This window comes from Panthera tigris, chromosome C2, assembly GCF_018350195.1.
Source record: "Panthera tigris isolate Pti1 chromosome C2, P.tigris_Pti1_mat1.1, whole genome shotgun sequence".
In the NCBI taxonomy this organism is placed as follows: Eukaryota; Metazoa; Chordata; class Mammalia; order Carnivora; family Felidae; genus Panthera; species Panthera tigris.
This window is the reverse complement of record NC_056668.1, coordinates 91283533-91299707: the sequence shown is the minus strand read 5'-3', so window position 1 is coordinate 91299707 and position 16175 is coordinate 91283533. Positions and strand designations below refer to the sequence as shown.

The 16175-nt window shown below is 35.0% G+C and overlaps 1 protein-coding gene across 1 annotated transcript in view; it reads left to right on the top strand.

Moving 5' to 3' along the window:
- NLGN1 (neuroligin 1) overlaps positions 1 to 14369 on the top strand; it is a 671605-nt gene extending 657236 nt beyond the window's left edge. Inside the window, exons 6-8 of the mRNA XM_042999129.1 lie at positions 8215 to 8400; positions 11874 to 12663; positions 13547 to 14369. Of these exons, the coding sequence (XP_042855063.1) occupies positions 8215 to 8400; positions 11874 to 12663; positions 13547 to 14369 (1799 nt within the window). The remainder of the gene's footprint in view (positions 1 to 8214; positions 8401 to 11873; positions 12664 to 13546) is intronic.
- Positions 14370 to 16175: the final 1806 nt, after the last annotated feature.

Sequence of the window (16175 nt, the reverse complement as noted above, 5' to 3'; positions counted from 1 at the left end):
AATAAAAACCTCTGGTTAATTTAACCTTATTGTCTATATACATACATTTAACTTTTTTGTAATTGAAATTTGTTTTTCTTTTTTTAACTTTTTTGAATGTTTTTTATTTATTTTGAGAGAGAGAGAGAGATCTCAAACAGGGCAGGGGAAGAGAGAGAGAAGGAGAGAGAGAATCCCAAGCAGGCTCCGTGCTGTCAGCGCAGAGCCCAACACAGGGATCAATCCCACAAACCATGAGATCACAATCTGAGCCGAAATCAAGAATCTGACGCATAACTGACTCAGCCACCCAGGCACCCCAAATTTCTTTTTCTTTTTAATCCTTTTGAAGTTCATATTTTTTCAATCAAAATGGAAAAAAAAATTAATTAAACAGGTGAAAATGAGGAAAATGTCAAATTAGTTAATTAAAACCAAAGCAGTTTTAACTAACATATATTAAGCCCTCCTGTGTGTCAAGACATTATCTTTTAATAATGATAACTCTGTAGGGTAGGTACTACTATTAATATTATCTGTTAGGAAACTGAGGCACAGAGGGGCTGACTAACTTACCCAGCAACTTGCTTGTACATCAAAGTTGTCCTATTAAAGCCTTGTGCTTTTTTCACAACACTAACTATTGAGAGGATCTCAAATGCCTTTCTAACTTTATGTCCTTGGGACGGTAATCTGAGTCAATATCGGGGCCAGTTTGCTGGTTGGCATGTCCTCTTCTTCCATCAGGAGGTCTCTACCCTGTATGGCTCTACTTTTCCCCCTTTAATGTTGCTACCATCCACTCTATATTTAAGAGCAATTTCCAAACAGATTGGCTGCTGAGAGGTTCCTAACTTCTCACTTCAGTGCTGCCATCAAAGAAAGATACATAGACCTTTTCTGTTTGGAAAGAATTTAATTGTTGGTCTCCATATTATAACAGAATTATAACATGTTAATTCCTGCCTTCATTCAGAAAACATGTACAGAATGGCCATTTGGGGGCAGGTACAAAGGAGCATCCAGTTCAGAGGAAATAAAAAAGATGAACAAATTGTAAATACAAATGATAAATTGCAAAATACACACACACATTATAACAAGACCAAAATATGCATTAGACAGATAGTTGGAATATTCTTATAGTCTTTACTGTTCCTGAAGCTATATAGTTCTGAACTATATATATAGGTGTTGAAGATTTTTCTTATATGGCAGCCTTTGTGTCTCCTTGAATGTCCTGCTTTGAAGTAAATTATGCTTTTAAGTCATTAGACACATTCCTGCATAATCAGAACAGTTAGAAATTAACGATGTGATTTCTTTCCTCTAGCTTTTTTAGAAGGGAGAGTCCTTTTTCACTTCTTTGTGAGAACAGTTATTCAGAAAGGATGGGAATTTTATCAGTTTTGGTACTAGGTCTGTTGTCCAGATTCAAATAGCCAGAAAATGCACAAAGCCTAACTCAAGGAGTGTTGCATAAGCATTTCTTGACATGGAGACCAAGAACTGTGAACATTAACAGCCTCAGGTTGGGGTGAAGAATACAGGTAATGGCATGGGATCAGGAACTGAGTGTTACCTTTTCCTTAGTATCTTGGGCTATCCTTGAGGTGGGAATAGTGTACACAATTCAGAGCCAAGCAAACCAGAACCTTTGTTTCTTCATTACTATTTATGGGGGAAAGAGTCACAAATGTTACCATTGACTGTAATATAGACAGACCAAACTCACCTGTTTACCTTGGAGATGGCAAACATATGGGAAATTTGAAGATTGAAAAATAGAGAGACATCTACAGGTGTCTTATTTCCAGACATCTGCTGGCAGTCACCTTCACCTTTTCCATGTCAGCTGTCAGCAATCAAGAGATGTGGCCAGTAATTCAGTTTGCTTTTCCCAAACATGAGCCATTAAAAAGCAAATTACCTCACAATAAAAAAAATAGGTAGATGATAGATGATGATGATTAGATAGATAGATAGATAGTAAATGTACCAAGATACAAAGTTTGGAAATACCACCAAGTTATTTGATATTAAGATATCACCCATTTCAGAGCAAGTTTTTTCTGGAGGATACATACAAAAAGGGAATTATTTTGACTTTGTCTTTTATTGCTTTCTAAGAAAAATTTAGATGATAGCTCTCAAAAGAACACATTAGCAGGGAAGTTAAGCTCGAGGTGATGAGTAATTAATAATATTATGTGTATTCCTTTTCCCTACACAGACCCCAAATTGTCCAATTTGGGGAATTTTAAACCATCATATTTTAAACAATCCTGACTCAAAGAGAAATTGAGGAGAAACTGTCCAATATGTGTTAACATAAGGGTTTTATTTGATATAACAATGTCCACCATTAGAACAGAATATTTTTCAAAAGTGAGTCTGGTGACAGAATGCAAGGTAGACTTGTTTGCTGAAAGTTTGGAGGTTGAATGACTAGCTCAAAGAATTTCATGAGTCTAAGAAAGAAAGAGGAGGAACTAGAGTAAGTCAGGAACAGGAGTGAAAAGCAAGAAATAGAGACAGAGTACAGAGGAAGAACAGACTGGATTTGGCAGCTAAGAAGACAGGGAAAGTTAGTACATGGGATTTTCAGTCAGATTTTTAGTTGGGAGGTTTTGAGATATTAATCCTACTGTTTTAAATCCTTTTATGTTTAAGATGCAAAATCCTTAATGAGTTATTTTTCTGATCTATATTCCCAAGTCCCTAGAAGGATGCCTCACTATCATTCAAAGTCTCATGTCTTGAAGGCAGGCTCTTGAATGCTCAGTATGGCCTCTATTTGAAGTTCTTATCAATTTGACTCAAAGACCAACCACAACCGTCTGTATCCAGGCAACAGCATTGATAAACAGACAAGATTTCTTTCTTACTTTTTTATAGCACAAACACATACTGAGGAGTCCTATATATATATATATATATATATATATATATATTTAACACTGTCAGATATCAAACACTATAAGCATAGGCATTCAGATTTGCCCTTCTGCCCTTAAAAAAGAAAGCATAACTACAACATAGAATCACTAACATCTTATTTTTTTAAGTTTATTTATTTATACAAATTTGTAAACAGAAAGAGAGAACACAAGCAGGGGGCGGGGGGCGGGGGTGGGCAGAGAGAAAGAGAGGCACAGAGTCTGAAGCAGGCTCCAGGCTCTCATCTGTCAGCACAGAGCCTGACCCAGGGCTCTGACCCCCAAACTGTGAGATCATGACCTGATCCAAAGTCGGATGCTTAACCAACTAAGCCACCTAGGCGCCCCTAGAATCACTGACATCTTAATTTCTGAAAATTTAGATGTCATCTCAGATGTAAACAGTCTGCATTTTTGCTACTCTCAGTGTCCTCCTTGAATATGTTTAGATCTTTTTTACTGAGAAGCACCCTGCTTTCCTTTTGTTTTACATTCGAAATATGTTGTCTCTACAGTTATACTGTAAGCGACCTGAATATAGATCGGGTCAACCAAGAAGCTGCAGGGCTGCTGCCAGACAGCTTAACTCAGCTTCTCTCCTACTCTCTCAGGTCTGTCTGAATTTGGTGGGCATCAGTAGCCCAAGCCAACAGCTGGTTACAGCCATTATCTGTTTTTATTTATTTCTCCCTTGCCAATTTATTTTATGCCTGATCTGATTTTTCCATTCCAAGGGCCTGTGGACCCATGTTCAGTTTGCTTGGTTTCTAACACCTGAAAGTAATCCTAGTTGCCAGATCAGGTAAACATCAAACCCTGCTCAGTAAATTTAATCAGATCAGTAAAACTAGTAGTCCAGGTAGTAAAAACAATGATTGGAGAAGTTTTTTGTTTTTTGGTTTTTGGTTTTTTTTAGTAGGACTAATTTTTAGGTGGGGAAAAAAAGGCATTAAATAAATTCTATTTGAACACATAGTTGGTGAGAATTCTAGTGTGTACATGAGCCACTGAAACAATTCTTGGCATACTTGTAATTATGAATTTGAAAAGTTTACCTTAAGTTTAAATGTAATAATGTTTTCAGGTTTTATACTCATGAGTCAAGTAAATTAAATAGGTAAATATTGTTTTCTGGAGAATTCTGTTGCTATCTCCCCCAAAAAGAAGAAGAACTTGTAATCATTATTGTTCTATATTACAAAATAATGTGTAATTGTGTCAGGACAATAATTAGTCATACATTCTAGGAGCTTACAATTGAAAGCCAGGAAAGGCCTGATAAATTGAATGACTACAAAGAATGACTTAAGTGACATTAAGGGAAAAACCTTCTCGAAAGTAATCAGGAAGGTAAGGAACACTGGGATCTTTGCAAAATTGAGTTCTGCCATGGCTGGCCTGTAGTTGAGAAGTCCAATGTAAAATTCCAAGTAGAGTGATCTGAAATGATTCTGCTGTTAAGGACACAGCAGCTAAGTCAATTTTAAAAAGAACTTTAAATGACACTTCACTGGATAGCAAAGTATAAAGAATACTGCCAATGCAAATCACTTGGGTAATTAGCGAACTGTGTCTCTTTTGAGGCAGCGATTTACTTAACTTTCCTCATTTATTGCTCTTGGCTGAGGCACAAACTCTTGTTTGAATATAGCATCAGAAATCAAAGAATTCATAAAAGCATGTAGTATTACTTTATCAGGTCTAAAGAGATATGATTTTGATTGGCTGGCTGACCTTAATAAAGGCAGTAGGTATTATTTTTTCCTAATTCATGCTAATGATCAGTTGCTTTTAGTTAGAGGATGATAGATGATTGATAGATAGAGAGATAGATAGATAGATAGATAGATGATAGATAGATATAGATAAACTACAGCATACACATGAAATAAAAATTAATAGTAAAGGAAATTCTGTAATGAAAGGTAAAAATGAAGTTTGACAGAGTAGCTTGGGCATTCCAAGCCTAGGACCACAATCTTTTATCTGATGATTTACTCCATTTTCCATGCTATGACTTAACAGTGCAACTTTGGAATTGAATTGACTTTATTTTATTTTTTCTTGATGATGCTATAAGATTTCACTAAATCATATATAAATTAGAACTTGCTTTTTGGCCAATTGACATGCTTTTTCAAGTATTATGATATAAACACAAAATTACTTGACCAACTTACCAGAGTCCTTAAAATGATGCTACTAAAACTGGAATTATAGAGGCCCTATATTTTAGTTAAGTTAGAGATAATAATATTATTACTATGGTTCTCTACATGCTACATGTTGAGTTATGATTATTTTATTAGGAAGTCAATTTTGTATGAATATAGAGATTTATTTGAATAATACTGGAATTATTCAATATTATTTCAAAAGGAATTAAATACAAATCCTGGGGTTTATGCTGAGTGGCATAAGCTATATTCAGAAATCTAATTTCTATCTGGATATAAAATTATAGGTAATAAACTACCTAGAGTGTACTCCCATTCTCTCATTCATTTATTCTCTCTGTCTCTCTCTTTCACACACACACACACACACACACACACACACACACACCCTTATTATATCCTTCAAGAGTCACTTTATCCTTCAAGAGTCACTTGTATCTAGTGCATAGTAATCCTTTCATAAGGTTGTGTTCAGAGTTCACGCATCAGTCCATGTTTATAGAAAAAAAGGTGTAACAGACCCGTTCAGGAACTTAAACTAATGGTTCTATCTTATACCAAAATTTACTTAATAGCAAATAAAGTTAAAAGAGCTGTTTGCCATGTTTTGTTTTGTATTTTAATATGCTCTCATTTATATGACCTTTGAATATTCAAAAGTACTTTTATGTTAAGAAGATACCATGAAAATTTCCTTAAATTGTTATGTATATTTAATAAAAAAGTAATGAGTATGTCCAGAAAGATATATTTATTTGAATCCTATTTTTTAAAAATTAACCTCTGTATCAAGGGTGATTGGTTTTGTGGTTACACACACACGCACACACATACACACACACACGTGCACACACGTGAACACATATGCTCGCATAATGGACTAGAGATTGTGTTTTTGTTTCTTAAATTTTTTGGTCTTATAGAAAAAGAATGACTAATCAACATTACCTCATATTTTTTTTTGCAAAACTATTCAAAAAGATTTGTCTTCATCTATTGCTTCCTACAGTGATCCTAAGAATTTCCTGTCCCTTTATTCATTTTGGGTATGGATTGATTCACTTAACTGATAGGTACTGTTATCACAGTCTGGTTTTCACAAGTATCACTGACTTCCTGACTTATAAATAAAAGTCAGGTATAAATGTCAGTTATAAAATAAAGGTATATTTCACATTGAACAAAGTAATTTTTACTTTTTTTTATGTTGAGTTCCTCTAATGGGTCTGCAATAAGGGAATATATCTAATTAAAAAGATGAGTTCTATACACTTGGTGAGATTGGAAATTATATCCCTAAATATAATCAATTTATGTGTAGTATATCTCTAAATATTTCCTACACAATATGTGAATAATCTATAAAATGGAATCTTTTATGAATTACTTTATACTTCTTCATTTATAGCAAATGTGGAAATATATTAGAGAGTAGATATTTGTTTTACAAGTTGTAATAAACATAATATAAAAGCTATTAAGTCGGTGAAATGAGTGAATATGTTTAAAGTATTATTAAAGTACTATCTTTGACTCCTCTCTAAAACTTTCATATATAAAGAAAGTTACTCAGCCAGCTGTTACAGCCACAATATTTTTTCTATCCCCCTTTTTCAATGGTCTTTGCCAATCTGTGAATTCAGATCCCTATAAACTTTCTTCTACCTCCTTTCTTTGTATTATGCAATATATATTCCTCTTCATTATCAGATTTACTGTTAAGCAGAGCTTTAAACATTCTAGATATATGAGTCTGAACTTTTTAAAAACCTCCAATTATTCTATGTTGTTTTCTAATTGAGCAAATATGCTCGGTTTAGCATTTAAGGTATTCCAAATGTGTTCTCAAATTACCTCTAACACACTGATTCATTCTTTTCCTTTAAAGATTATATTTTATTTTATTTTGAGAGAGAGAGAGAGAGTGAGCGCAAGTAGGGGAGGGGCAGAAAGAGACAGAAAGAGAGAATATTAAGTAGATTCTATGTTCAACATAGAGCCCAGCATGGGGCTTAATCTCAGGACACCGAGATCATGACTGGAGTCGAAATCAAGAGTCGGACACTTAACTGACTGAGCTACCCAGGCGCCCCAACACAGTGATTATTTCTTAAACATGGACCATCATTGATAAAAATGTGCATACATATCTACATGCAAAGAGTTGCATATAATTTTATGCACAAGTCTTAGAAAAATACCCATGCTCATCACCCTCACATCCTGCCCCTGTGTTACACATTCCTTAAATTCCAACCATGTTAGATCATGAGCAACTTGAGGACTGACACAGTGTTTTATGCAAAGGCACATTCTCATATTCCCCATGATACTATCTCAAATATCTCCACCAAGTAACTTGGCCTATAGAATGTCTCCCTTGAGGTTTTTCAGAATGTTTTCATTCTCTTTATCTGCCCCTTGTTACCTATTACCTGGGTAACTTGGGGAGGATAAATGTCACTTTTCAGATTTCAGTGTCTACTATTCTTCCTCAAGTATATTCTTCTATTCTGGTGGGAAATAATTTTTTACTAAAGAATTTGTACTGTACTCACCTTGATGAATACAAGCTTTAATTGTATTTTTTAATGTTTATTTATTATTAAAAAATAGAGAGAGTCAGAGCGCGAGCAGGGGAGAGGTAGAAGGAGAAGGAGACACAGAATCTGAAGCAGGCTCCAGGCTCTGAGCTGTCAGCACAGACCCCGACGTGGGGCTCGAACTCACAAACCACAAGATCATGACCTGAGCTGAAGTCGGACGCTTAACCAACCGAGCCACCCAGGCACCCCAAGCTTTAATTGTATTTTTTTTTAATTTTTTTTAACGTTTATTTATTTTTGAGACAGAGAGAGACAAAGCATGAACGGGGGAGGGGCAGAGAGAGAGGGAGACACAGAATTGGAAGCAGGCTCCAGGCTCTGAGCCATCAGCCCAGAGCCCGACGCGGAGCTCGAACTCATGGACCGCGAGATCGTGACCTGAGCCGAAGTCAGACGCCCAACCTACTGAGCCACCCAGGCGCCCCTCTTTAATTGTATTTTAATTGAATGTCTGTTTGATTCATGTCAACTCAAAAAGGTGATCTAAGGTATTCTTTTATTTCAATCTTCCAGGTTTCTTAAGCACAGGGGATCAGGCTGCAAAAGGAAACTATGGACTCCTTGACCTCATACAGGCTTTAAGATGGACTAGTGAGAACATTGGATTCTTTGGTGGTGACCCCTTAAGAATCACTGTTTTTGGATCTGGCGCTGGGGGTTCATGTGTCAATCTGCTGACTTTATCCCATTATTCTGAAGGTAACCGTTGGAGCAATTCAACCAAAGGTATTATGCAGGTTGCAAATTTTGACAATTTTGGTGTCTGCATGCTACCACCATCAGTAGTATGTGATGCTCTGTACATATTTCTCTGTTGAAACTGAGTGTTAGGTTGAGCTCAATAACTGTTTAAATTTTTGTTTCTTCAGCTTTTCTATGCATGTTTAAATTTTTGTCAAACTCTTTTCTTTGTCTCCTGTGGAGCTTGGTAAGGATGCCCTTTCAAGCACACTTCAGAATAGTTAGCATTACAGTTACTTTTCTTTCCTCTAAAAGGTGATTTTGGGGAAAATCAAAGATGTTCACAGTTCTGTCATCTCTGTTTATTCAGTAATCAAAAATCAAAGACAGGTGTTTTTTTTTTAAATGCAAGGATTGTGTATTATCTATTTTCAAGACAATAGGCATTTAAAACCCTTCACCAGTAGGAAGATAAGGAAGCAGTCACAAGCTGGTTTGTCTGGAAACAAGGTTTTCACTTGTTGTCTGAATAGAGAATGGATGTTTGATTATTTTGCATGCATGATCCAAAATTGTCAAAGCATCAAGGTCACTAGTAGAGCTTTTCATTTAAAGGAATATTAGGTTTGAATTTGTGCTTTTTCTATTTTCAACCTCCAAAGTGTTTATTTTTTTTCCCTGTAAAGCTTGGCAAAGCAGCTTGGAGCACTGAGGCTGCTTAAACCCATGAAGCATTTTTCTTGTCTCCATTTTCATGCCTTGACACCCTTTTTCCAAAGTGCCTGCCCAAGGCTCATCATGTTGGTTTTTTTTTTATGAATTTCCATTTTACCATGAGTTTAATTCACTCATTCTAATTGCATTATTAACTTGAAATATCCACAAGAACAGAAGTGTTTTGTTGGAAAAGACTGCAAAAGCAAATACTTTTTCTCTATTATACATAACAGAGAGGAAGACAGAGCAGGCACATCAACACAGACCATTTTATGTTTTCTGCTTTTTTTATTGTCATTTTATATATATTAAAGAAGTATATACTGTCAAGTGTAATTCATGAAGCATCTTGATCTGTAAGACTGAGTTTTATGATATGGAGCATCAGACATAGAATATGTGTTTTCAGTATCAAAGATACATTGATGTAGAATTTCAAAAGAACAGCCTATCGCTAAATGAGTATATATATTTGGAGAATCATATATTTTCATAGACTTAATTTATAGATATAGTTTATGTGACATCTTCTTTATGTTATAGAGTTAATAGAGTTCTGATTTGAGATGACAAAATGACACATATGAGAACATTTCCAAGTGTATAGGGATTTTGGTCTATAATGAAGTGACTTATTTTGAAATAAACTTTGTTGTTATTGTTTTTTCATTGAAGAGATTAGATTGTTCTAGCTGAGGACTATATGAATGCCAATATTTATGTAGGTTAACATTAGACAATCTGTTCAGACTTCTTAGGGTCGTTTGATCTCAAATATTATTTCTTTCTATTTATTCTAAAAGTTTTTCTAAATGTAGAGCAAAAATGGGCACCAAAGCTAATCACCTAGTATAAAACTAACATTTGATAAAGAGATGAACCAATTAGTAAGTTGGCCAGCATTGCTATTCATCAATTGATGATTTAATGAACAGTGGCCAATGTCTATGCCAATAGTTGAAAATATAATATTCCATCACACTCTTCAAGGAAGACTGTCCATGGCAGGGCCAGAGAAATGGACTTATATTTTATTTAGTCCTAAGCCTATCTCTACAAAAAGGCTGCATGATTTTTAGCGGGAGATGCCCAGGAGATACCTGAAAATCATCAAGCTAATTCTGTCTCCAGTGCAGACATTGATTTAAAGTCTGTAAACAGCAAGGTTACAGCAATGCTCAGACTTGTATCTACCAGGAGTCAACCACAACTTATATAAACATAATAAGCATTTTCATTAATGACAAAGTATTTGGTTTTTCTAATACTATCTAGATGGCATATTTCAGACTATAATGAAATATATATTTTTTTCAAATCTTCTTTGGTATATTTAATTAATCTCAATGAGCCCCTGAAATGGGAAACAATCACCAAGTTTATTTTAGTTGTAAAGTTTTTAATTAGTAAAATATTTTTCTGAACAATTTTTAACAAACACATAGCCTATGTAATTTTTAAAAATTATCTGTATTTATATCATTTGCTCTGGCATACTTTGCTCTGATAAACTAAAAATATGTTCATAAAGAAGTCAGAAACCAAAACAAATTTAAATTGGTACTGTTTGATTTTTTGAATATTTTTAGAATTATCTAAGAACACATTATAGACACTTTGGATACATGTACATGTTTGGAGAAAAATCTAGAACTTTGCTTCTAATTCAGACGCTGCTTTAACACCTTTTTGAAAAGAATAATTCTTATCTCATTAACACATATGAATAATTGAGCATGTGTTTAAATAACAACTATGAAGGTATTTTTGGAAATTGATAATAAATGTAATTTTTAAAGAAAATAGATAAATTATGTTTTAAAAACAAAAATTTTATTTGAAAATATCTTAATGAGTAGATAAAGTGCATTTGTAAATTTGAATGGGATGCAGCCCTTATCAAACTGCATTTGGGACCATGATTTATAATTCTTAAACGCAATTAAGTAAAAAGCAGTGGACCATGACTTTTTCATCTTTTATGATAAAATATAGCAGTGAGTATTCAACAGTAGAAAAAGTTAAATCACCCCACACACACACACAAACACACACTGAATCCTTCTGCTGATGGTTTTTTCTTTAACCTAGTGAAAACACTTCAAATGTTATATCTTCTTCTGAAAGATGAATATTCAGCACTCTATGTCTGACATGAAGAGCTGGAAAGAATATGTCTAAAGTGATATTCTGTTCTGTGTGCCTTCTGGGCCATCCCCAGGGTATTAGCAAATTCCCCAGCCCCAGTAGTTGTGTGAGCTCCCAGCAATTCTTTTTTTTAATAAATCTGATTAAAACAAGCATACAGAGCCATTTTGAAAGAAGATACATGCAGCCAAATTGGAAGAAATATTCTCAAAAAAAAAAAAAACAGTACAAATTCTAATGAAGAGTTAAGGGGGAGAAAGCCCACCTGGTTGGCTTTCATAATAACATGGGTGTTTACATGTTGGGTGAAAAAATACTTGGGACTTTTTACCACTAATATTTACATGTTCTCCATCTCTCCTTGCTTATTGCCTCTTTGAGACACTAAACAATTTAGACCTCTTGATCCTTAAAGCAGTTGCCACTCAAAGCATAAGACTTTACCTCTTTGACTCCTTATACCTTGGGGATGTCTTTATGTACCTTCTCTTAAGCAAAAATGTCTCTATCTTCCTGTTTCTTGAGTTGTATATGGGTTTTTATATACACAGCTAAAATATCAGATGTTATTGTTTTACCACAACATTATTCAAAAGTCATCTCAAACTCTGTTGTTTTTCCTATAGGACTTTTTCAACGAGCAATAGCTCAAAGTGGAACAGCCCTTTCCAGCTGGGCTGTTAGTTTCCAACCTGCAAAATATGCTAGAATGTTGGCCACAAAAGTTGGTTGCAATGTTTCAGATACAGTAGAGTTAGTGGAATGCCTACAGAAGAAGCCTTACAAAGAACTTGTTGACCAAGATATTCAACCAGCACGATACCACATAGCCTTTGGACCTGTGATTGATGGTGATGTAATACCAGATGACCCTCAGATATTGATGGAGCAAGGAGAGTTTCTCAACTATGATATAATGTTAGGAGTTAATCAAGGGGAAGGGTTAAAATTTGTTGAAAATATAGTAGATAGTGATGACGGTATATCAGCTAGTGATTTTGACTTTGCTGTTTCCAATTTTGTTGATAATTTATATGGATATCCTGAAGGCAAAGATGTTTTGAGAGAAACCATTAAATTCATGTATACTGACTGGGCTGACCGTCATAACCCTGAAACCAGAAGGAAGACATTATTGGCTTTGTTTACAGACCATCAGTGGGTGGCACCAGCTGTAGCTACAGCAGATCTTCACTCAAACTTTGGTTCACCTACATATTTCTATGCCTTTTACCATCATTGCCAAACAGATCAGGTTCCAGCTTGGGCTGATGCAGCTCATGGAGATGAAGTTCCCTACGTACTAGGAATCCCCATGATTGGACCTACAGAGTTATTTCCTTGCAATTTCTCCAAAAATGATGTGATGCTGAGTGCAGTTGTAATGACATACTGGACAAATTTTGCTAAAACTGGGTATGTACCTAAGTAATAAAGTTACCTATAATTGAATAAAAATATCCTTGTAAGCATTTAAAAATAATACATACTTTGTGTCCAAATGATTTAACTTAATGGATTAATACCAATAATACATTAAGTCTCTTTATTCAAACTTGTATATTGTGCTGTTTCAGAAATCATTGCTTTATTAGCTCTTACTTCTTAGAAGTTTATTAAGAAAGACATACCTCTGGGGAAAAAGAAAGAAAGAAAGACTTATATTTCTGTTGTATTACTCAATAAATAAATTTATTTTATTTTTTAATTACACGGGACTTATTCTTGTTATTTAGTAGTGACAAATATTATTTTATAGTGCTTTCCAATTTAGACTATTGTTTGTCCTTTGATCCTTCCAACTTCTTTTTTAGGTGGGCAGGTCAAGTATCGTTAATCCATTTTGTAAATAAGGGACTGAGGTGATGAGAGCCTAGCCTCATATAGATATTCATAGCTCTATGATATACATAGCAGTACTAGGACTTACAGCCTCATCTGCCAATTCCAAAACTCAGGTTTTTTCCACTATTCCATGCTGTCCTTGCTAGTTTGCCTATGAGACAATGTGTATGTGTGTGAATTTAAAAACCTTTGGGTAGACAGTAACCCATCTCTAAATGGCCAGAGAGAGCAAGATTGTGAGGCTTACTCACATTACATCATCATCCATTTAACCTGCCTATGATAGGATCTATATTTCTAAGTTGACCCAAATTGTTATTAAAACACAATCTAAGGCCTTGCTAACTTGCCAAGTTACCTCTTCAATTAGATGTTAAACTAGTACTATTTTGAATAAGAAAAAACAAAAACAAAAACAACTTTGTTCTCATGAGCGCTTTTGTTCTTCCCCTAGTGACCCAAATCAACCAGTCCCTCAAGACACAAAATTCATCCATACCAAACCCAACCGCTTTGAAGAAGTAGCATGGACCAGATATTCCCAGAAAGATCAACTTTATCTCCATATTGGATTAAAACCAAGAGTTAAAGAACATTATAGAGCCAATAAAGTGAACCTCTGGTTGGAGCTGGTACCTCATCTGCATAATCTCAATGACATTTCTCAGTATACCTCGACAACAACTAAAGTGCCATCAACTGACATCACTTTCAGACCTACGAGAAAGAATTCTGTACCTGTCACATCAGCATTTCCCACTGCCAAGCAGGATGATCCCAAACAACAACCGAGTCCATTTTCAGTCGATCAAAGGGACTACTCCACAGAGCTGAGCGTCACTATTGCAGTTGGAGCATCACTGCTGTTTCTGAACATCCTTGCCTTTGCAGCCCTGTACTACAAAAAGGATAAGAGGAGACATGACGTTCATAGGAGATGCAGCCCTCAGCGTACTACAACCAACGATCTGACCCACGCACAAGAAGAGGAGATCATGTCCCTCCAAATGAAGCACACTGATTTGGATCATGAATGTGAGTCCATCCATCCACATGAGGTGGTTCTTCGGACCGCCTGCCCCCCAGATTACACACTAGCTATGAGGAGGTCACCTGATGATGTTCCCTTAATGACACCCAACACCATTACAATGATTCCCAATACTATACCAGGGATTCAACCCTTACACACATTCAATACATTTACCGGAGGACAGAACAATACTCTGCCCCATCCCCATCCCCACCCCCATTCACATTCAACAACCAGGGTATAGCCAGATAAGAGAAACAAACTCTATTTTTTTGATGGATTGCAGTAAAAGATTACTGAAGATTCCTTGGCTTTCAACCTACAAGACTCTTACTATTTAAATAAGGAGGAATATTATGTGAATATACATATCAAGAACTTTGGGGGTTTTGAAAAAATTAAATTGTACATATATACACAAATCAACTTTAAAAATGAATTTCAATTGCTTGAAGCAATTGTTCTGAATGATACTTTTTCATTCATATTCAAGAATTAATTTTTTGAAGATTTATGTTACATAATGGAATTAGGCATGTGGAACACCAAACAGGAAAGAACTATGTCTGAAATATAAAAAATAAAAATAAAAAAACAACCATGAATATGCACAAGGGACACACCAATGGAATGTCAGATAATTTTCACCAGTTTTTATTTGGAGCTGTTTTATTGTGTAGACCATATTTACATATTTGGATAAGTACACAAAGCACCAGTGCTGTTAATGGCCTTAGCGGAGGCTCATGCTGAAATTTGCCAGTAAGACAAAGTTTAAAGACTGGCAGGTACAACGTTATCACATAAGTGCTGTCAGTATAAAGTTGTGGGGATAAAGGAAACTGGATATTTTTAGCACGATGTGCATGATAATTTATATGCTTGGTGGCTGTGCTGCTGATTAAGCCGTAATTAAAATTCTTCTCATCCCATTGGAGTCTTTAATAGAAGCTTCCTCTATCAATTGGCAGAACCTAAAGAAGATTTGTAAGGGGCAAAAGTAATTAGAAGTAAATAATTCACAGTAGTTTTGATAATAGGAAGAATTAGTTATTAAAGGTATTTGAAGAAACTATAGTTATAGTGGTGAATACTCGCTGATATGAATCCCAGGAAAAAAAACATTCCTGTGTTTTTAATGTTATTTTCATGCCAACCTAAATAATTTATAGAAATACAGCCCTATTTGGACATGTGCTACAGGATCTATAATTTTCTGTGGTTTTTGTTATTCTGTATTTTGTTCCTTTTGGTAAGGTGAAGTGTGTCCAAAGAGTTACTTGCAACAGTCTTTTATGATATGAGGATGCCCCAAATTACCACTCTGATTACAGTTCTCAGTTAATTGATTTACTCATGTTGCATGACAAAATGTTTACTACTAATAATTCAATATACAGTTATGTCCCTCCTCATATCACTTATCTTTCTCACTGAGGTTCATCCACTGGAATTTACTGACGCAATCTCAGTAGAGTACAACATAGGTACAGAACCTAGAAGGAGAGTCAACACCTGGAGGATTTTAGTCTTACACGTATGTGTGATTTTAAATGAATACTTTAAGACCACAGGAAACTCTTCATCCCCCTGTTGTTTACCAGTAACAGTATATCACAGACCTTTCCAAATGTTTGTATATGTAATCAGATGTACATTTATATTAAAAAAATTGAGATGGACTTAAAGAGCACATCCTGATAAATACTTTCTCTCTTACCTGTACTATATTTCTATTAGACTAAAGTTATGTGATTTTTTTTTACATTTTTTCAGATGACTAGCAATTTTGATAGTTTGTAAGATAATGCAAAGAACTTTCTCTGACAAACTAACTGCAGTAACAGAAACCTTTCTTTTCAGTTACTCTTTTTCAAGAATGAAAGCTTATTATACAAAAAAAAATTGTATACTACTTGATGGAAACAACTTTGTACATCCTGGCCATGTCACTGGTCATTGCGTGAAATAAAGATAATCTGGATAATGACTATTAGTCCAATGCTAAGAGACATGATCTTTGCTCATTAAAGAGCTAAAATGTTTATTG